General features: G+C 44.0%; 1 protein-coding gene across 1 annotated transcript in view; it reads right to left on the reverse strand.

Moving 5' to 3' along the window:
• The window catches only part of CFB (complement factor B), a 58,946-nt gene that overhangs the window by 10,624 nt on the left and 24,574 nt on the right, over positions 1-23,748 (reverse strand). The window contains exons 4-11 of the mRNA XM_033917239.1: positions 15,513-15,686; positions 12,917-13,015; positions 10,956-11,089; positions 7,833-7,971; positions 6,523-6,654; positions 5,759-5,848; positions 3,613-3,750; positions 151-251 (exon numbers count right to left, since the gene is read on the reverse strand). Coding sequence (XP_033773130.1) covers positions 151-251; positions 3,613-3,750; positions 5,759-5,848; positions 6,523-6,654; positions 7,833-7,971; positions 10,956-11,089; positions 12,917-13,015; positions 15,513-15,686 — 1,007 coding nt within the window. The remainder of the gene's footprint in view (positions 1-150; positions 252-3,612; positions 3,751-5,758; positions 5,849-6,522; positions 6,655-7,832; positions 7,972-10,955; positions 11,090-12,916; positions 13,016-15,512; positions 15,687-23,748) is intronic.

A 23,748-nucleotide genomic window follows, 5' to 3' on the forward strand; every position in this document is an offset into this window, starting at 1 on the left:
AACCCAGACAAACTGCTGGGTTTTGGAAAGTCCGTCCGGGCACCTGGACAGTCCTCAAAAAAGAGAACATGTCCGGGTTTTCCCAGACATCTGGTAATCCCTACCCATGAATCCCCTGCCCATCGCTCCTATGGGCCCTTGGTCACTCACAGATATGGTGATGGTGGTTAACCACGGGTTCTTTATAAGGCCTTCCGTAGGATCCTCGGGCTCCTTTCCCATCCCACACATATCCATGGCATCTGCATCATCTGCAGGCAAAAAGGTGGGGGGTTACAGATGTTATTTATTTAAAATTTTCTATACCGCTTAAGAACTAAACAGTTCACATGAGTTAACACAAACATAATAATTATGACAAACTAAACTCTTAAAATCAACAGGGCAGAACTACTGTATATACTTGAATATAAGTCGATCCAAATATAAGTCGCAACCACATTTCCCCCCCCCCCAAAAAAAAAAAAAGGAGGAAAAATGGTTGACTTGAATATAATATGGGGGCTTAATATTCAAGTGCCTTGCCCGGCCTGGATCTGCACCCAGTGTCCCCTCCCTTATGCCCCCCTTCCTGCCAAGTTCTGCTCCCAGCCCCCTTCCCTCCCTGTCCTACCAGGCTCTGAACTCAGCCCCCCTCCCTGCCAGGCTCTGCATCCAGCCCCCTTCTCTCCCTGCCCTACCAGACTATGAATCCAGCCCCCCTCACTCCCTGCTAGGCTATGAACCCAGCCCCCTTCCCTCCCTTCCCTACCAGACTCTGAACTCAGCCCCCTTCCTTGCCAGGCTCTGCACCTTGTCCCACCTTCCTTCCCTGTATCCTCTTCCCCCCTCTAATTGTATAGTAGGAGGCCGGGACAGGAGGAATCCCTCCTGTCTCCGCCGATAAAAACAATTTTTTACCCCTCCTCTGCGTACCTTTTCTCTGGTGGTCCAGCAATGTATGGACAGGAGGAATGAGCTTTCCGTACTCGAGCCCCTTCTTCTGATTTCGCAGCCAGTGGCGCATCTGCAAGCTTTTTGAGCTCCTACCCAGCCCTGCGTCGCTCACTGAATGGCTGCTGCCAGTTCTTGCGAGTCTCAAGGGGAGTAGGGGCTGAGCAGGGTGTAACTGCAATATGCACTAGTATTTTAGAGGATGACGTTCTTTGGAACCATTTTTTTCTTTATTTCCTTTCGCTTTTTCCTTGATATTGCATCTCTGTGCACAGTGGAGACTTACTCACATTCTCTGCAGGCTAGACTCTTCAATTGGTTAGAGACTGCCATTAATAAGGTTGCCATATTTTGGGCCACAAAACCCTGGACACATGGCCCCGCCCTGTTCTGCCTCTGGCCCCGCCCCACAAAGCCTCCTCTCTTCTTCTATGAGGAGCTCCATCCATGTCTGGAGGGCCTGGAGCATGCGCGGATCTGTGTGCATCATCCACGCATGCTCAGAGGCCCTTCAGATGCGGCCGGAGCTTGTTGGGGCTTTCCAAAACCTGGACAAACTGCCGGGTTTTGAAAAGAGGACATGTCCGTTTTTTTCCCGGATGTCTGGGAACCCTAGCCATTAATACCGTCAATGGCTTAGCGAGAACGGTAGCGCCCCCCCTTCCCCACCCTCCCATGCCACACTCGCACCCTCTTTTCCCTCCCGTACCTCTTTAAATCTTCAGCAGCGGGAGCAGCTTCTCCAGCCTGCTGCTCGCACCGGTTTTGGCTTTCCCTGTGATGTCACTTTCTGGTCCAGCGATGCGGAAGTGATTCGAGAAGGGAGCCAGGCCGACGCGATCAGCAGGTGAAGAATTTGCTGGCGCTGGCAAAAATTTAAATAGGGGAGGGGAGAAGGGAGGGTGCGAGCATGACATGGGGGGGGAACCAAGAGGTGTCGGCGTCCCCACGAAGCCAGCGCCTGGGGTGGTCTACCCCCTTTACTACACCACTGAACACTGTCTATCTGAAACCAGAAGCTGTGTGAACCGATCGTTTTGATGCTGGCCTCATATTAAAAGTATCAATCATCTCCTATTTCTTGGGTGAATGTGTGAGCTTGTAACCTATGCACATTTGTCATTCAAAAATAAAAAAAAAAAACTATTGATACAATCTAGATCAAATACCACCTGTATTGGTGCACAGATCAAAGTGGTTTTTGATAATAAATAGGAAATTTTGGGGAAAAAAACCCAAGATAGGTCAGGAACATTATCCGGGGTTGTACCTGCCAAGCTGTGTGCGTTCCTTTCCCAAGCTTGGCATTGGGGTTGTTCTTGCTGCACAGTGCAGGTTACTTTCCTCGTGCTTGTACTGTTGAGGTTGTATCTGTGCAATAACGCACAAGCAGAAAAAAGTGAAGGCAAAAGGATAGTCCGTCCTTAGGAACACACAATCTTTGTGGGAGAATCGCATGAAATGGATTACAGCTCAGTTCGACATGCAGCGGCGTAGCGAGGGTGGCCCTCCCCCGCCCTCTTCTCCAAACCCCCCCCCCCACACACACACACACACGCTCCTTCCCTGCCCACCACTGCCGCGTACCGCTTTCCTTTCCCCGTACCTCTGTAACGTTCCTGGTGTGAGCAGCAAACCCCCAACCTGTTGTCGCACCTGCATGGACTCTCCTTCTGATGTCACTTCCTAGGTGCGGGTCCGGGAAGTGACATCAGGAGAAGAGCTGACGCAGGTGTGGCAGCAGGTTGAGGGTTGCTGCTCATTACAGAAACGTTACAGAGATATGGGGGAAGGGAAGCAGTGCGCGCAGCAGTGGGGGGGGGGCAGAGAAGAGGATAGGTGCTGCGCCCCTACCAAGAGAGTACCCGGGGCAGACCCCCCCCCCCCCCCTTACTACGCCTCTGTCGACACGGCCAGTGTTTCGACACATAAACAATGTGTCTTCATCAGAAGTCTACAAATTAAAATGTAATACATCAATTTCTCAAAAATATATATGTATATTAGCATACATAAATATGTAAAAATATCTTGAATATAAAACACACCATTAATATAATACTGTACTCGGGTGAGTCTATGATTCTTTTTTCTAACATAGTAGATGACGGCAGCTAAAGACCTGAATGGTCTATCCAGTTTGGTTTGGCATTTTGTTATTTTTACTCTCTTTATAGTGGAACTTCTGTTGTTCCTTTTTCTTCAGTTTGTGGATGACTGTCACCTTTGAGAGGATTCATAGTGGTAGGATCTCCCTGTTATTTTTCCATTCTTGCTGTACCTCTTCTAATTTACTTTTAAGCCGTTTTCATTGAAAGCTATCTGAGACATGAAAATCTGATAACCTTTGCGAGCTGAGCTGTAATCCAATAAAGATTGTGTGTTCCTAAGGAAAGATTATCCTTTCGTCTTCACTTTTTTTGTGCTTAAGGTTGTATCTGCCACATGAGGCTCTGCTTTCTCCATGATTTCTTAGAGGTAGGTGAAAAGTCATTTTATAGCTAAAGCGCTCAATGCTTGGGATAGATCCTCTTGCCTTTTAGGGATCCACTGTGTATGTCCCACTCTTTGGAACTTCTCAAGGAGCCAATGCGACAGCTGGACCTAGTAGAGCCCTGTCCCACCAGCGGTGGAAGAATCTAATCACGCAGTAGTGGAAGTACCACCTTAATCACCCACCTATGATATATTCAAATGTTTGCTCTAGTGATATGGGATCCTCTAGGGAAAACACGTGTAGTTCATTGTCCTTCTTGGATGCCAGAGCGTTGATTTCTTCTCTACTGGTGTCCTCGCCCAAACCAAACACATAGACATCTGGAAAGCAAGAGACGGAGATAAAGAAATACCCTAATGTGCATGGATCATCAGATGCTCTCTTCTCTACCATTTCTGTTCATTCCATCCACCTATTGATTTTGTGGATCTTTATTTTATCACCACCAATCCATGCAAGCTGATGTATCACCTTCTTCATCTAGCAAAGACACTCTTGCGTATATACAATAGGTATTTCAAAAATGCGAGGAATGGGGGAATATATAACACTATATCAAATACTACCCCCAAAAAAATCTGTCCCGAGTGGCAGTGCTGAGTACACCAATCAGAATGAAAGAAAAAGCCTCAGGATCTAGGTGAGCAATTATATGCCCTACCTACCACCAATCGCACCATCGGCATAAAAAGCTTTCATTCAAAAGGGTAACATCAAACCTAAATTTGGAAAAAAAACTAGTGCAGCAAATGCAAACAAAGCTACAGCACTATCCCACAGCTCACGTATGATCAATTAAATATTGGTAATTCTAAAGTCTATATATTAAATAAGTCAACGTTTCACGGCACTTCCGCCGCTTCATCAGGACTGCAAAGACTTCCAATCTTGTCACACAGCTCTACAAAGCAACAAACATTATTCTAATATCACACGATATTCAAACTGAAAAAGAACACTTTCATACTCACTGTGATGTGGCTTTGAGTGTGTTTTCTGTTCTGCTTTTTAGCGCCTCCGCTACTAAAATCAGAGACGTAAACTTAAACTAGCCACTTTTGTGGCTGGCTAACTGTGCTTGGATGCCTTCTCTGCCCAGGGGGCCTGTTTCTGTGTGGAAAGGGTGGTGGAGGGAGATAAAGGGGGCATATGCTGATGGAATTGGTGTGCAGGGAAAGGGGGAAAACAAGGAGGAAGGATCACAGTGATGTCCGCACACTTCCAGATGCCTCAAGCCATGGCCACTATGTCTAATGTGCCGCAGCTCAACAAAGTTTGCGGGACACTGCTTTAGGTTAAGGTAGGAAGAGTACGGGTGTAAATGGCACAGTCAATCTTTTTTACCTACTTCTTGAGAAAAATATCTTTTGTTTGAACCATATTAATTTTATTATTATAGTAAATGACAGCAAATAAAGACCTGAACAGTCCATCCAGTCTGCCAACAGTCACATGTATTGTTAATGGATATAACATATCTAAAGTGAGCTTCTGAAGTCAAGCACATATGTCCGTTGAGTTTGAAAACTGATGAACCCTGATGACTTTTGTGATTTTAGGTACTTTTTATTATCTCCATGTGGTCTCATTCTCTACTAAAAGAGCAGTAAGCAGGATGCTGGAGTGGCCTAGTGGTTGGTGCAGTGGGACCCAGGCCCATAACACACTCTAGTACACTTGTAGTGGAACGTGAGAGCTCTCCAAAACCCTCCCAAAATCTACTGTACCTACATATAGGTGACACCTGCAGGCATACGGGCGATTGTTGTGGTATACATTTGGGTACAGTAGGTTTTTGGTGGGTTTAGGAGGACTCCTCATGCGATGTAAAGGAGTAACGATGGTATGTGTACCTGGAACTTTGTACATGAAGTCCACTGGGGTTCAGACATCATATTGAAAACACCCCTCCAAATCACCTGAAGCAACTCCGATGCTAATGAATTCCACAGTTTGGGATGAACCAACTTACATGTTCTAGAACAGGTAGATTGCAGTTCCACAGTGTTTGGTTCATTTCCCTTACTACATTGTTAGTTGGTCATGAAACTCATCGCACATGCACCATTGCCATCATCACTTCCGCTGTCCATTTGTGATCATCATCATCACTACCATTCATCCATCATCTCCATTATTGCTCAGTCATGTTCATCATCACTTTCCATGTACTCTTCACCACCACAGTTAGTTTCATCCTCTCCATTCAATTATCCTTGTTGCCATCACTCCTTTCTTCATCCATCATCACTACATAGATAATCCTCATCACCACCAATACTAAGATCACTTTTAATTCTCTCTAATGAAGAAATGATTTGGTCCTACCAAGAAAGTCTTCTCTTGTCTTGTTGATGTTTAAGAGATCTCGGATATTCCTAATCACAACTCTGGGGTCTCCACCCATGTTGGATTTACCTAAAGAAGCCAAGTAGAATAATTATTGCTGCACCACATATGTGGTTGTTAGAGTTTATGATATAAAGGTCTGTGCATTGGGAGAGCTAAAATATGAGGGACCTTCAAAAAGTTTCCACACTTTTTATTTTTTAAAATACCGTTTATTAAATATCTCAAAAGCAAATTACATCACTTTTCTACATAATCACCCTGTTCTGCGATACATTTTTCCCAGCGTCCTACTGACTTCATAATGCCGTCAGAAATGAATGTTTTTGGTTGAGTGTGAAAATATGAAAGTGCGGAAACTTTTTAAAGGACCCTCATCTATGCGTTACAGAGCTTCTTGAAAGAGATTGCTATATACGATGGCACCCGATGATGTTTCATGGGAAATGTCATGAAATCTTGGCACAATATCATATTCTCCAGGCTAAACGAACTCAGGTTGGCAATTGTGGGACAACAGCACTTTATTATGCTAGCGTAGATATAGATTAAATTTGGTGTCCTAGGATGGCCACTCGGTCACTGGGGAGAAAGTTGGTTATAAACACTCCAACCTCCCTATATCTTAGGATCTGAGGAAGCCTCCTCTTGAATGGTTATCACAGAGTGACATGTGTTGGAGATATTCAAAGACAACATGTAGGCTGAGGACCCACTAGCACTGAATTTTACAACGGACTTACCATCTGTCATGAGGATTATCACATGCCTAATGTTCATGAATGTATCCTTCTGTATATGCTGTTGGAATACCATCATCTTGTAGACCTCTTGCAGGGCGTCACGTGTGTTTGTTCCAAGATTGTCGTTATGCTCTTTAAAAGAAGATCCAACAATCACATTTTTCTGACGTTTCCCAGACCAAAGCTTCACTTGGAAAGCCTGAGAAAATCTTGTGACTCTTGGGCCTATAAAGTCCGCCTAAAGTTAGGCGTTAATATCAGAGCCTAACAGCCCTAAATTCACAAAGGGTGCCTAATTCGAAAATGCGCCCATGATCTGATCCTCACCACGCTCACTTTTAGTGTAGGCGCCTACTTTTTATAGAGTCAAGTTTTTCGAGTTAGGCGCCTAACTTTCAATTAAGTCCAATGAAAGCTGATCGTGAGGTGTCGAGTACCAGTATCGGTACTGATTAAGCCTATTGATCAGTTAAGTTAGGCGCCAATATCAACACCTAAACTTAGGTGGACTGTATAGAATCTTGGTCTTAGTGTCTAGTTAGGGCATCAGCCAGGCTTGGGTACTCAGAGATGAAAGGCCACCTTTAAAGGTTAATTGTATTTTTTTTTTTTCAGGATTCCCACCATGAATATTCATGATCTATGCATCTACTTGAGCCAGTGACTAAGTTAATGTACATAGTTTGGTTATTCTGAAACCAGATCTCTTTGAGACACTGGGGGGTTCTTAATCTGTCACTAATGCGTATCAAACAGCATCTGATTCACACAATAATAATAATAATAATAACTTTATCTTATATACCGCCATACCCAGCGAGTTCTAGGCGGTTTACATCAATTAGCAAGTGACCTGCATTGACAAGCAGATTTACAACAAAATTACAAGCAGATTTACAATAAATTACAGCAATTTACAACAGTCTGCAAAGAAGGGAAGATTTACAACAATTTAACAGAAATAGCAGCTTTGATTGAACTAGACAAGGGAAGTAGAGAGTAGGAAAAAGGGAAGGTATGGTGAAGGAGGAGGGGGGCAGGGGTGGGGCAGGTGTTATGTGGGGTGAAGGGAATTATTAAGGGTCGTATTTGCTGAGCAGGATTATTGGAAAAGTGATACATTTTGCGGCTACTATACATAGCTATGACAGAGAAGAGGGAAGGAATCGAGAAACGGGGCCTGGATAAAACCTATTGTTTGTATGCTCCACCAAGCATTGCCCAGGAGAACTTCTTCCCTCCCTCTCCCCCACCCCCCTTGCACAAAATATTGAGTGACGATATGCCTCCAGCGACTCTAAAAGATTCACCTTTTTGGCTGAACTGCTCCAGTCTTTCTATGGCTTCGTAGGGTTTTAAACTGTCCTCCTCCCCTGTGTCCATGAGGACTTTGGGTGCAGTTGCAAAGGATATCACGCCATATCTGGGGCTGATGTCGAAACTGGAGACCTGCAGAGGAAAATTGAGCAGGAGTGCCTCGAACAATAGGTATTTGGGGGATGGGAGAGGAGCTGGGAACATGGAAGGTGGGGAAAGGGGAAAAGATGCAGCCTATTTGCTTACCCCCCTAATTCTATAAAAAGCGCCAAAAATTGCGTGCGCCACTTAATTGAATAACAAGCTAATTAGAGCAAATAATTTGCCTACATTTTATGCGCGAGCCGAAAAAGAGGACATGACTTGGCCTCTATTACCAGTGCCAAACACTAGAACGCCTACCGGCACTTAAGTTGTTCGGCACCGGTACCAGCAATTCTATAACCGGTGCCTAGGGGTTGATTGACAACCATCCCTAGCAGCACTGTTGGAATCAAGTCCTATGTCTTCATTGCCGATGACGTTCAATATGTTATTCCAACTGAGCCGTCTACTTCAGACACTCTGGTTTCTTTAAAAGTCTGTTTACAGACGGTCAGTGATTGGATGCTAAGTAATCATTTATAGATCAATAAAACACAGATTTTGCCTGCACAACTGGATGATGTCAGACTCCCTGTACTTGACCAATGTAAATAGTTCGGGAATCAATTAGTAAATTCTATGATTGAGATTTGTATTTTTTTTTTTTTTAGTTGTGATGTTATTATGTGATTTTAAATTAGATAGTTCTAAATCCAATAAATGCTGGCACTGTAATCTGGAACCAGGGACATTAGATCATCTACTTTATTATTGTCCCTATATTAAGGTATTTTGGAATTCAATCTGGTCTCAAGTAAACTCATTATTGGAAAATCATGTTGCGCTTTCCTATGATACTGTTTTATTCGGAATGGCTATGAGGAAAAAGAGTCAAATATCGTCACAAAATAATAAACTTTTATTAGTCATGACAGGGGTTGCCATTCAACATATTACCAATAATTGGAAAAATTAAAAGAATCTTAATTACACATTCTGGTGGAATTCATTATGCCATATTTTTAAGATGGAAAGAGCAATAGCAGTACAAAAAGGGACATATAATAACTTTGTAAAGATATGGGGGCCATTGGCAAAATATTGTGATGAATAGTCATCATTTCTTTTCTTTCTTAGTTGTATTTAGCACACTCAAGGGGGGAGGGGGGAGTTGGGAATAATTCTATAAGATATGTTATAATTTGTTATATAACACGTGTGTATTTCTATTTTGGTTGAAAATGAGATGAAGGGTGGGTGGTTGGGTGGGGGTTATTTACATTACTAGAGTTTTATGTGTTAAATATTATAGTGCTATATTGGAATTACTTCTATAATGTATTTTTTTGTGCACTTGTTCAATTTGAAAATGAATAAAGATTTAAAAAAAAAAAAAAAAATTGTATGTTTTATTGCACCTCACAGCAAACTGGTGGATATAGCGAGTAATACATTTTTAACATAAATAAAATTGGTGCAAACATTCACGGGCATAAGCGCTAGTCTAGAAACCGTGTCTAACTATATGCGTGGTTTATAGAATGCTGCTTTATTTGGGCACCATATAATCGAATTTACCCCACTATTCAAAAGATTTGTACTTCTAACTGTGGAACCTTTTTACGAAGCTGTGTTAGGTACTAGGGTGAGGATTCTATCAACAGCGGCTCCTAATTTGTAAGTGCCACTCTGCGCTGTTGTCAATCAGCCACTAGGCATCCTTTATAGAATCAGGCCTAGCATCTCAAGGTGTCCTAGAGGTAGGCGCCTATATATCAGGAATGGATGCTGCGGACGGGCAGACTGGATGGGCCATTTGGCCTCTATTTGTCATCATGTTTCTAAAACCATAAAGCTCTATGACCTCACAATGCAAGTGTTAAGAGCTGAGACCAGTAAAATGGTCTTTTGCTTTGCGGGGGTCGAAAATGTTATGACAAGGGTAATTTCAGAAAACTATTAAAAACGTAGTTATTTCTTAATGCATTTTTCTAGGAACTGATCTTTGTGATTGTCCTTTTGATGGGCACGTTATGTGATTTTCTAATGGTTATATGTTAAAGCTTGTTTGATTTTATTTGTCTTACTGAATTACATGTAATGATATGTAAACCGTTTAGGTTTAGGTTTAGGTTTAGGTCTCAAACTCCAACCCTTTCCAGGGCCACATTTTGGATTTGTAGGTACTTAGAGGGCCTCAGAAAAATTAGTTAAAGTCTTATTAAAGAAATGACAATTTTTCATGAGGTAAAACCCTTTATAGTTTATAAATCTTTCCTTTTGGTTAAGTCTTAATAATAATATTGTCATTTATAGCTAAAGAGACATTTGATCAAGAAACTGTTTTTATTTTACTTTTGTGATTATGATAAACATACCGGGGGCCTCAAAATAGCACCTGGCGGGCCGCATGTGGCCCCCCAGGCCATGAGTTTGAGACCACTGGTTTAAACGGTATATACATTTTTAAAATAAATAAATATAGGGAGCGGAGGAGATAGTGGATGGGCCATTTGGCCTTTATTTGCCATCATGTTTCTGTGAGTACGTAACTAATAGCGTCAACTCCTGCAGGTACGAGTGGGGATGGAGGAGATTAATTATGGAGATGGGTAGAGATGGGATGGATTTTAGTGGGGATGGGATAGATTCCATTGGGGATAGGCAGGGATGGGTGAAATTTCTGTCCCTGTGCAACTTTCTTCCACAGTCTCTGTGTGATATTGGCTTAATACTCTTATGCTCAGACTTGGTTCCAGGGGGTTTTTTTGTACCCCGCGAACAAAAATTTGTGTGGGGGGGGGGGAAATTTAGGGCTTGTTTTATAAAGCCCGCTAGTCGCTGCTGTGCAGTAACGGCCCCGAAGCCCATAGAGAATTAAAAACCTTCGGGGCTGTTGCCACGGGCAGCCGCTAGCGCAGCTTTGTAAAACAGGCCCTCAGTATATTTGGCCCTTAAACTGTAAGCTCTTTAAGTCAGGGACCAGGTAAACAGTTGATTTTCAAACTGGTAGTGCTCTCTTGTACTTTTACCTTCTCGATGAGTTTAATGACGCTGTCTTTGCTCTTCTCGAAATCTCTCTTCCCAATACTTTCTGAAGCATCCATGACTATGTAAATATGCATGTTTCCATCTTTTTCAATCTTTATTTTCCTCTTTGAAAGAACTGCGGGCATAAGAGAGGAAAGCCTTCATTGTTAGAACGGTCATGATATGTCTCGATGGTGGAACACCGACAAATCCGTGCAGGACAATTGCGCGCATGGACAAGTGCGAGCAGGACAAAAGGCCCGTCAATTGCAGCCCGTGACTGAATCTGCCATAAGTGGATATCTGGAAGGCCCTGATTTGCTCAGACTCCTCAGGCCCTGTCCCCTCAAAAAAGAGGGTTACTTTGTAACCCTCAAAAAGACAAAATAGTATCTATCGTCGGGGCACATATGACGGGTCACCTCCCATTCAATGTCACCATCGGGGCACATTTGACGGGTCACCTCCCATTCAGTGTCACCATCGGGGCACAAATGACGGGTCACCTCCCATTCAGTGTCACCATCGGGGCGCATATGACGGGTCACCTCCCATTCAGTGTCACCATCGGGGTGCATTTGACAGGTCACCTCCCATTCAGTGTGCTTACTTGTCCGTGTGCGCATTTGTCGGCCCACATTTGACGGGTCACCCTGGATGGCATGTTATTTCCTTCCCAGTCCAGCACGGCCCTGGATGGTAGCACAGAGAACGGTCTTGGGTTTGAAGGATCCCTCCCAACCTGCTGGTATACACGGATCTAAGGGGCCTTTTCTGAGGAGGAGGAGCTTTTAACCCTTCAATTGGCCGATGGTGAAACCGGCTGCTTTACGTAACTTGATGTTGAACGAGAGCAACAGTACCAAGTGACAGGTCTGTGGAGATGCTGATCTCCCACAAGAGCCTTAGAAACACATGTTGCTTCTGAGCAGCTATGCCAAATAAAGGGTCAACAGAGCAGTGAGCTAAGACGCAGAGAAGCCACATTGAGATCCCACAGCCATTCCTTCTGATCTTGGGCAAGTCACCTAATAAAGCTTCCACGCCCATTCCTTGCCCAAGACACGCCTCCTCCCATAAATATTTTTTTTTTAATTACGCACGATTAGCACATGCAAACTGGCAAATTACCACAAAACATGTTAATGCATTTTTTTGGTTCTGCATACTGTTTAATAAAGGCCCCATAAGTTAAAAATAAAAAGCATTTTGTGGTAACCCTTTTCTCACACAATAACTGTGCATTAGGGCTTCCTGACCTGCAGTAAAAGGTCTCCTTACACCAGCCATTCCCAATCCAGTCCTCGGGGTACACCCAGTCCCATCGGGTTGTCAAGATATCCACAATGATTATGCAGGAGATAGATTTGCATGCACTGCCCAATTGCAGTTCCTAGAAGGCTGCAGGCAGCTGATCCGGAAGCCTTCCCTCTGACGCAAAACAGGTCAGCCATCAGTAGCGTGGAGGAACCGCTGCCAGGGGCCTGTAAAGAGTTTATCCAAAGTCCTCTGCTTCTGGGCGGGCGGGCCTGAGCCCAAACCTGCCCCATGGTTACACGCCTGCCTCATAACTTTTGTTTCCAAGGCATAGGGATACCAGACGGACATGTCCAGCGGTCCAGATGGCTTTTCAAAACCCGGCATTTTGTCCAGGTTTTGAAAAGCCTCATCAAATCGTGTCAGGCAGGGAGGAAGTCCGTGCATATGTGGACGCCCCGCAATAATAATAATAATAATGATAACAGCTTATATACCGCAATACCGTGAAGTTCTATGCCACGTGTGCATGATGTCGTCACGTGGTGTCCATGCAAGCGTGGACTTCCAGCCTGACAAGAGCAGGCAATGGGGGACGGGGCTAGGGCAGGCCTGGGGGCAGGTCTAGGAATCCGGATTTTCCGATTGGAAAATCTGGCAACCCTAGCAAGGTACAATAAACCCTACTTTCTATAGCATGACTTACTATTGCGCTCCTTGTCTGGGTCTGCGACCTCGAAGACAGCAGACAGCGAGGAGCTGAAGGCGGCGGAGACCTCTTCAGGGGTGTCGTAGGTGTACTTAGCTATGATGAAGGAAATAGGCAAGGCTAAAGTCAGCCCCTCGTTCTTTTTTTTGTGCTAATTTACAGTCTTAAAGACAAGCGTACAATCCTTGAATACAGATCCCATAATGATAAACACACTCGGTTTTTACAGTGAAACAAATCATCCAATACCGCTGAAGACAAAGGTGCGCGCCGACAACTGAGTGCAAGATGGAAGCGCGCGCAGAAGAAAAAGAGTGTTTTTAGGGGCTCCGACGGGGGGTTTTGTTGGGGAACCCTCCCCCACTTTACTTAATACAGATTGCGGCGGCGTTGTGGGGGATTTGGGGGGTTGTAACCCCCCTCATGATACTGGAATGCCCCCACAACGCAACGTGATCTGTATAAAGTAAAGTGGGCGGGGGGTTCCCCCCCCACACCCCCCGTCGGAGCCCTTTAAAAAAGTCATTTTCTTTGGCGCGCGGTTCCGCATTGCGCTCAGTTGTCTGCACGCGCCTTTGTCCCGGCGCGCTTTTGACCTGACACCCAATTGTAGGGACCAAGAGAGGAAACAAAATGAGATTAGGAGATTGCAACTCATACAAAACACTGCAATAAAAATCATCTTTAACGCCAAGAAATTTGAACATGTTACCCCACTTCTAAAAAAAAAACAAAAAAAAAACCACACTGGTCACCCATCACCCACAGAATTACATTCAAAAATTCTCTTCCTCGCTTTCAGAGTCCAACCCAATCCCAGCCCTTTATTTATCGAAAGGCTGTAGGTCCCATATGAATCTCCGCGTTCTCTTCGTCCACCATGGCAGCATCTTCTAGCAGTCCCCTCAGTTCAACAATTATGATACCACACGGAAGACTATTCAGTGGTTGTGCCTACTTTGTGGAACTTTTGGGCCTGAGACAGGAGAATGACCCTAGCAAGTTCAAAGCCAGCCGCAAAACTTTGCTTTTTAAAGATGTTTATGTTTATGTATATTTTTACATAATATGATATAATATAATATACAATATGTAATGTATGATTGTAAAGTAATAGAAGGGTGGGGGGAGGGAGAGGGGATAAAAATATATTTAGAATATGATGTATTAGATATAAAAGTGATATTGTGTATTCATCAATTGTATTTTAATATTTTGTACACTTTATGTAAAACTTGAAAATAAAAAAATAATAACAAAAAAAAAAAAAAAAAAAAGATGTTTATGAGATTTATAGCTAGGACTAAATGCATATGAGACTCAGACCACGGGCACATATCACATAATTCCCCTCTCCCTCTCGTTCTTCCCATCCTCCCTCCTTTTATTTTTATGAAATGTATCCCATTCACTTCCCTTTTGTAGCACGTATTATTAGTTTTTTGTTGTATGTTAGATTGTCTTTCCCCATGTTACTTATATTTAAAAAAAATTTTCTTTTTCTTATTATAAATTTTGTACAATGTACACCGCTTTGGAATTTAAAGCAGTATCTCAAACTTAAATAAACTTGAAGCTTGAAGAAGGAAAATCATTATACAGTATTCCCCTGCTCATTCACGGACGGCGGTTCGCAGTCCCGGTCATTCACGGATTTTCCGACCACAAATGACCGGGCAGGAGAGGGCAGCCGGAGTGCCGGCGAGTGAAGGAAATCACCCGTTGTATGCTTCAACCGCCTCTTCCTGTACTAAAGTCGGGCCTTACCAATCAGGAGCTGTGTGTCAAACCAGCTCCTGATTGGTAAGGCCCGACTTTAGTACAGGAAGAGGCGGTCAGAGCATACAGCGGGTGATTTCCTTCACTCGCCGGCACTCCGGCTGCCCTCTCCTGTCTCCCCTGCCTAAAAACTGTATTTGCAGTTTTTTTAAATTCACGGGGGTTCCTGGAACGGACTCCCCGCAAATTTCGGGGGAGTACTGTATTTCAAAAAGGACAGCAGCCGGTTCATTTTAAGCTATGGAAGAGACTATCGGCCTTATCATTACTCCTCTCCCTTCCTTAGCCACAATAAAGTCCAGCAGTCGCTTCGGTTCAAAAAAACAAGACATTTTTTCCAGCTAATGGCATGATATGAACATGCACACATGCACAGAGGGCCTCCAGACACAGCCCCGAGCTTGGGGACTTCCAAAACCTGGACGTACTGCCGGGTTTTGGAAATCCCTCCGGACACCCAGACTGACCTCTAAAAAGAGGACTTGTCTGGGTTTCCCCAGATGCCTGATAGTTATAGCCTCAACTATCACCCTGAGGTTGTGAGCTCAAATCCTGCACTCCTCCTTGTGACCCTGGGCAAGTCACACCAGGAAAATGCTCGAAGTACCTTTATGCAAACCGCTTTGAGTGTAAAGCTACAAAAAGGCGGTATACAAGTCCCAATCCCTTTCCAGATCTTCCAATCAAGAACTACTCTAGCGCATGTCCCTCATCCTACCCCATCCTGATCAAAGCCCCCACTCATGAAAGATCTCCCTCCCCCCCTTTAGTGGTACTTTGACAGGCAACACCAGAAGGCCAGGAGCGACAGTACCTCGGCAGATGGGTTCTGAGCCGCTCCAGTCCTTTGATTCCAGACATTCCCTCTCACTGGAGCCAAACATGACAAGCTGGCTGTGACACTGATAATTCACTCTGTCCTGAAATTGGTATTGGATGCCAAACTTGATAGCTCCAGGAGGTGTCCCAGGATTGTTGCAGTGGCCAGCTGGAACAGAGAAGAGAAGGTTACAAAATTCCGGCGTAATAGCATTCTCCTAGGACAAGCAGGATGAGTCAGCCACATATGGGTGTTGTCCCAACAGCTCCCAATTTGCGGAAACTAAAGACAACAACACCCATATGTGGCTGACTATCCTGCTGTCCACGGAGAACCTACGTTACAGGTAAGTAACTACACTTTCTCTTCTCCAATGCATAAAAAAGGATGGCGTTCATTAGGGTTACTAGATTTTGCATCCGGTAAAGGAGGCTATGTGACCCCGCCCCGTTCTGCCCTAGGACCCGCCCCATTCCACACCCCAGCCCCACGCAAACGTCATCTCTTCGGGCCGGTCTGGAATGCATCAGCGCATGCGCAGATATGAGGTTGCACATATGCGTGGAACATCACCGCATCGCATCCTTGCATGCGCAGATGCATGCCAGACTCCGCCCCGATCTTACCAAAACCCGGACAAAGTGCTGGGTTATGAAAAGCTGTCCGGACGCCCAGATAATCCTCTGAAAAGAGGATATGTCCGGATAATAACATTTATTAGCGCTCTCCTGAGCCTTTCAATTTACTACATCAGTGTATCGCAAACTGTGTGCCCCGGAGGATTCCAGATGTGCCGAGACATGCTGGCAAAGAGGAGAGGCACCGGCTGATTGCTTACAGGATGTGCCTTTTTGCCGGTGCCTCTGCTCCTTCTCCTCACCTCTCCGTCTGCAGCACCCCTCCCCTCCCCCTCCCCACCGGTGATAATAGAAGGCTCAGGGCCGTGGCTGGAGAACATTCACACATGCACGGACATCAATGTGATGACATCATGCATGCATGTGACATCACCGTGTCAACATCCGCGCATTTCCGGGTGCACTCCAGCCACAGCCCCGAGATTAGTGTGCCAGCAGCTTAAAAAGTTTGCCACACACTGGAAAGATGCTCGAGGTTGCTTCCAAAAGTCCACATTCTTACTTTTGTTGGGTTTTACTAAACAGCGGTAGAAGTAGAGAATGACACGATGACAAAATTCATCACCGTTCCCATCCCCACGGATAACCGCGGGAAATCATCTTCATGTCATTCTTTAAGGAAAGAGGGAAGAATCAGAGTATGAATGGCCACAACCACTGACCCGCAAGCTTTGCTTTGAAGAATGCTGAGATTGAGCAGCAACATTCCAGAGCAGATATTGTGATGTCATAATGCCTCATTCCACCAGTGCCTAAGAGCCAATCACATCAGTGATGTCACAATGGCTTCATTATCCTTGGCTCCCATAAGAATCAGAGTATGAATGGCCACAACCACTGACCCGCAAGCTTTGCTTTGAAGAATGCTGGTGTAGAAGGACCGAGGTTGAAATAGACACTAGAAAATGACATGGGATTATTTCCCGCGGTTATCCGCGGGGACAGGAACGGTGATGAATTTCGTCACCGTGTCATTCTCTAGGTAGAAGTGCCTACCACGGGCCAGGGAGGTAAATGGTCCGACGCTCCTAGAATTCCCGCGAGCGTTGGATCATTTACCTCGCTGGCCCGCGGTAGAAACCTCTACCGCCGTTTAATAGGAACCCTTAGATCAGTAATGCACCACGGCAAGATCCCAGGCGTGCTGCGAGAGGCACGTCGTGTAGGCGAGTCACCCGGCGCAGGCACCTTTCCTCGCAGGCACCTCCTGCTCTCCGCACCTCACCACCAGCATAGTCATTTTATGGTTAACAAGCACAGGGCCCCGTCTGTGCATGTGACATTATCATGTCGATGTCTGCGCATGTGTGGAGAACCTCCAGCCGCGACCCAGAGATTAGTGCACCGCGGCTTGGAAAAGTTTGCGAGACACGGCCTTAGATCTTAGGAAAACATTAAAACCTGGCTATTTAGAAAATGTGTGCATCGCAATTTTTAATTTTAAATTGCTATGTATCGTTATCCTGGAGGTATACTCCAGCTCTTTTTCCTTAAGTGTTATGTTTATGTTGGTTACATACAGTTGCTCCATGGGGGTTAAATGCTGAGCTGGTGTGGGCATCATTGATTTAGGGCAGGGCTGCCCAAGTCCGATCCTCAGGATATCCATAATGAGCATGCATGAGAGAGATTTGCCTGCACTGCCTGCTATGGAAACTGTGGAACCAAGGGGTGGAGGGGGAAGTGCACAGATGTATCTGTAATTGGTTGGCGGACAGGAAGCAGAGGGTAGGAGTAAAAGGACACTGCTCTGACTGGGAAGCAGTCACGAGCGGTGTCCCGCAGGGGTCAGTGCTGGGACCACTGCTGTTCGATATATTCATTAATGACCTGGAAGTGGGGACGAAGTGCAAAGTCATAAAATTTGCGGACGACACAAAACTCTCCAATAGAGTTAGAACTGTTGAAGAATGTAAAGAACTACAAAGGGACTTGAACAAACTGAGTGAATGGGCAAATAAATGGCAAATGTGTTTCAATGTAGAGAAATGCAAAGTCTTGCACATAGGGAAAGGAAACCCGATGTTCAGCTGCAAGATGGGGGGATGGTATTGGGGAAGAGCAACCTAGAAAGGGACTTGGGGGGGGTCTTAGTGGACCAATCAATGAAGTCGGGAGCACAATGCGCAGCGGCCTCCAAGAAGGCGAACAGAATGTTGGGAATTATTAAAAAAGGAATCACTACCAGAACCAAAGAAGTTATCCTGCTGCTATATCGGGCGATGGTACGCCCGCATCTGGAATACTGAGTTCAATACTGGTCGCCGTACCTTAAAAAGGATATAGCGACACTCGAGAGGGTCCAGAGAAGAGCAACAAAGATGATAAGGGGCATGGAAGGCCTCTCATATGCTGAGAGGCTGGAGAAACTGGGGCTCTTTTCCCTAGAAAAACGGAGACTTAGAGGGGACATGATAGAAACTTACAAGATCATAAAGGGTAGAGAGAAGGTGGAGAGGGGCAGATTCTTCAGACTGGCGGGCATGCAAGAGGGCACGCAAAAAAATTGAAGGGAGACAGATTCAGAACAAATGCTAGGAAGTTCTTCTTCAGCCAGCGGGTGGTGGATACCTGGAATGCGCTTCCGGAGGAGGTGGTAGAGCAGAGTACGATTTTGGGTTTCAAAAAGGGGTTGGACATGTTCCTAAAGGAAAAGGGGATTGAGGGGTATAGCTAGAGGGGTACTATAAAGGATAAAATGTCTTAAGTGAAAGAACACTACAGGTCATGGACCTGGGGGGCCGCCACGAGTGCGGACTGCTGAGCACGATGGACCTATCAGTTCTTCTAGTCTCTCTTGACCTATCGTCAGCCTTTGACACAATTGATCATGATTTACTAATAAACAGACTCCAAACAATAGGTATTACAGACCAGGTACTATCCTGGTTCCAATCTTATTTTTCAAATCGCTCCTCATCTGTTTCTTTCAATAATACAATTTCTGATACTTTTTCCACAACGTACGGTGTTCCTCAAGGTTCTATACTCTCTCCTCTCTTATTCAATATATTTCTTGCTCCTTTGTTGACTTTATGTCAATCAATTGGTTTCAATACTTTTGCTTATGCTGACGATATACAGCTTCTGCATCCTATTAATCCTGACAACCCTTCTGACATAGCCCAAATTAACACAAAACTTGAACAAATTCACTACTGGTTAATCAATAATCGTTTAGCATTGAACATCAATAAATCCAATATACTGCTTTTTCCTTGGAAAGACAACCCTACTCTTATTTCGCCAATCTCTGTCAATGGACTCCCTTTACAAGTAGTACAAAAAACCAAAATTCTTGGTGTAATTCTGGACCATAAACTTACTTTTCACGATCATATCAGCAGTGTTATTAAGTCTTCTTTTTTTAGACTGAGACAGATACGCTCTATCTCCCAGCTATTTAATAATGATTCTTTGAAAATTCTCATCCATTCTCTTGTAATTTCAAAATTAGATTACTGCAACGCTTTATTTAATGGTATAGCACAAAAAGAAATCAGACGTCTTCAGATTATTCAGAATACAGCCATCAGACTTATCACAAAAGCTAAAAAATTCGACCATATAACTCCTCTTCTTAAGGAAGCTCACTGGCTTCCAGTAGCTCACAGAATAACTTACAAACTTTGTCTGCTCACATTTAAATCTCTTCTGTTTAAAACTCCGGCCTTCATTCATAAACTATTAATTCCTTATTCCTCCAATAGAACCCTAAGATCAGACCAACAGCACTTATTAATGATTCCATCGTTAAAAATAATAAATACGCGCCGTCAGTATATTTTCTCAGTAACGGCTCCCCAAACTTGGAATTCTCTTCCCATCTATTTACGTGAAGAACTTAATCTAGACAAATTTAAAAACAAACTGAAAACTTTTTTATTTAACGATGCATTTGTTATCTGATTTATTGTTTTCTTTTTAACATCATTTGTTTCTATTTCTCTTTTCTTCACATATTCAACTATTTTTATCCCATCCTTTCTGTGTTTTCCTTATTTGGTTCCCCACTTTGCTCAATTACATTGTAACTTCTTCCCCTACCTTCCTTTTGTTTCCAGTTTGTTCAGTTATCGTCTAGTCTTGTGAGTTTTTAATTATTTTAAAATTATTTTATTTTGTAACTTTATTAATGTGTAAATCGCCTTGAATATTGAAAAGGCGATTAAACAAATAAATAATAAACTTGAAACTTGAAACTTGGATATCCTGAAAACCTGGCCTGCCAATAGATCTCGAGAACCGGACTTAGGCAGCCCTGATTTAGGGGGTCTGTTTATGGATAAAAGTACTGTAAGGTTTTAAAGGAATAAGAAATCTCAGTGCTGTAGTCAGCTGACACCTTAAGATGACGTAGGAGCCGGCTGCTGTAGTGCGGGGTTTAAAACGGGAATGTTTAGATCAGTGGTCCTCAACCCTGTTCTGGAGGACCACCAGGCCAATCGGGTTTTCAGGCTAGCCCTAATGAATATGCATGGAGTAGATTTGCATGTCTGTCACTTCTATTATTACATTACATTACAGATTTCTATTCCGCCATTACCTTTCGGTTCAAAGCGGATTACAAAAAGAGTTATGGAAGAAGGGTTACAACGTTAGATCAGAGAAGGTTTCCAAATCTCTCTCATGCATATTCATTAGAGCTAGCCTGAAAACCCGATTGGCCTGGTGGTCCTCCAGGACAGGGTTGGGGACTACTGGTTTAAATGGCGACTCCATCTTGATTGAGGAAGTGGTCAGGATAGATGTTGGTGGTACACAGGCTAGTTTAACTTTCAAAATCCTATATGGTATCCTCCCTCCCTTTATCCCTTTTTCTTGGAATTCCTCAAACCCTAATACCACCAGATCCTCCCACAAATTAAAACTATCCTTCCCCTCGCTAAAAGGCATTTCCCACACAGGAAAGCTAGGGACCTCCCTCCACTTCAAAATCACTGAGCTCTGGAACAACCTTACCTCCCCTCTTCGGAACTTGAGCTCTCTCCAAGTTTTCCGCAAACATCTGAAAACCTGGCTTTTCTCAAAAACTGTAAGTCTCCCTCCAACTTAGGAATCAAGGAAACTCTTATATCTTGGCATCCCAAGTCCTCTAAATTTTCTTCACACTTCTACCTCTAACCCTCTGTTGTAGTTCCTTCCTATTTTTTCCACTGTAAACCGCGCCGAGCTCTACGAACGTGGAGATGATGCGGTATACAAACCTAAGGATTAGATTAGATTATAAAGTGGTGGAGAAATTATGAACCGTTGCTTATATTGCTTATTGTTTGGTTATAGGGGAAAGCCTTGAAAAAGCAGGAAACAAAACATGTTAGCGTGCCCCCCCCCCAGCTTTTATGACCACAAAGCTAAGTGTTAAAATTTAAAATAAGTATTTATATGAATGTTCATAAATTGAAATTGAACGGACTAGGAGATGACACATAAAGCTTAGGGCTATGAATTTATTGAGCCCGGAGTTGTGTCTCTGAGGTTCTGGAATAATAAATTCTGGGCGTCTTTTGAGGGATTTTATTTTAAAAAATAGTGGCCTAAGGGGCTCATTTTCAAAAAAGAAAAACGTCCCAAAAAGTGGCATCAAGGGGCAGTTGGACGTTTTCCTTGCCCATCCCTTCCAATTTGCCATTTTCCAAACCTATTTTCTAGACGGATATCCCTGCTGTTCATTTACGGTGCCGGCCGGACAAGGGCAGACTTATGACTTGAAGGTTTCTTCTGCCATAATCACTCGAGCAAAACAAACAGATCCAATGATTGCAACACAACCAAACAGATCTCAATCTACCCAATGACTAAAACTGCTGGCCCCTCCTACAACCCGATGACTCCGTTTGTGCATTTTTCTTTTGGATGCGTTGAATCTCCCCGAAAATGGTTCAAAAAAAGATAGATCAACAACGAAGTTGACCCGTAGAAATCCACAGATGTAACAAAAATTCAAAGCAAAAAAACTGTGGAAGCCGATGTTTCTAATGTAGACTTTATTAACTTGAAAAGACTCAATAAAAACATCCACAATTGAGGTATTGAAGAGGACCTAACACGGTCTGGGTTTCAACCTGATAGTCTTCCTCAGGGGTCCCGGTGTGGTCTCTTCTGGGATATGTGGATATTAGATACCATGTCCGAGCGTAGAGCAATAGCTGTATTCGAGCGATGCCAAGAGGCCCGAAGACAACTATTGCTTTACGCTCAGGCATAGTATCTTATGTAATGTTCCTAGCACAAGAAGCAACTCTCAAACTGCTGTCATGCCAGCGTCGACTCTTCCTCTTTGTAGGCACAAGTCCAGAAAGTGACATCAGAGGAAGAGCCGAAGCTGGCGCAACAGCAGGTTGGGGGTTGCTCCTTTCGCCAGGAACGTTATAGAGGTACGGGAGAAGGGAAGTGGCGCGCACGTGCGGCAGTGTGGGGTGGAGAGGAGGACAGGTGCCTGCGCCCTCACCAAGATGGCCAACCGCCCTCCCCCCTTATTACGCCACTGCTTGTACCATAAAAAACTTGTACTGTAACTATGGCATATTGCAACCTGTTAACTGTATATTATACAGTGGTACCTTGGACTCTGAACTTAATCCGTTCCAGAACCCCATTCGAGTTCCAAAACGTTCGAATTCCAAGACAGTTTTTCCCCATTGAAAATAATAGAAACTGGATTAATCCGTTCATGGTCCCACAAACTCAGGAAGATCGAGTCCCCGTGGCAGAGGCAGCAAAATCGGGCACCCCCCCCCCAGGCAGAGACAGCAAGATCAGCAGCGGCAACTGCAAGCGTTGCTCAGCACAAAGCTTCCCCTCTGACGCAACTTCCTGTTTCCGCCTGGGAGGGAAGCTTTGGGCTCAGCAACGCTTACAGTTCCCATATGTTCGTATCTCTTTGACAAATATCTCTAACTCCCGCCCTCCTTGCAACTCTACCTTTAACTATGCCATGTTCCTCCCACCTACCTGCCTCCTACCTACCTGCACCCGACTTCCTAAGTTACGCTGATTGACTTGTTTATAACCTCTCTATCTCCTTCTTGCCTGCTCCCGACTTGCTAAGCTATATCGATTGATTGACTTATTTGTAACTTCGCTGTAGATGTACAGTCTCTTGTCATGTAAACCGCTCTGAACTATTCTGGTACTGCGGTATACAAAAATAAAGTTATTATTATTAGTATTCCAAAGCAGCGTTCGATTTCTGGGGCAAAATTTAATTTAAAAAAAAAAAAAAGTTTGGATTCCAAGTTGTTCGAGTTCTGGGGCGTTTGGATTCCGAGGTACCACTGTATATGTTAACCTGTAACCCGTCCTGAGCTCTTTCGGGAGAACGGGATAGAAAACAATATAAATAAATAAATACAACATTTCTATTGTTGGATAAAATTGTTTTTCTCTGATGAGGGTGTTTATATCTTTGAAACTTAATAAAAAGTGTTGAGATAGGATATCCTAGACCAGTGGTCTCAAACTCGTGGCCTAGGGGCCACATGCGACCTGCCAGGTACTATTTTGAGGCCCTCGGTATATTTGTCATAATCACAAAAGTAAAATAAAACGGTTTCTTGATCTTTAGCTATAACTTACAATATTATTAAGAC

The sequence above is a fragment of the Geotrypetes seraphini genome, chromosome 12, assembly GCF_902459505.1.
Source record: "Geotrypetes seraphini chromosome 12, aGeoSer1.1, whole genome shotgun sequence".
NCBI lineage: Eukaryota > Metazoa > Chordata > Amphibia > Gymnophiona > Dermophiidae > Geotrypetes > Geotrypetes seraphini.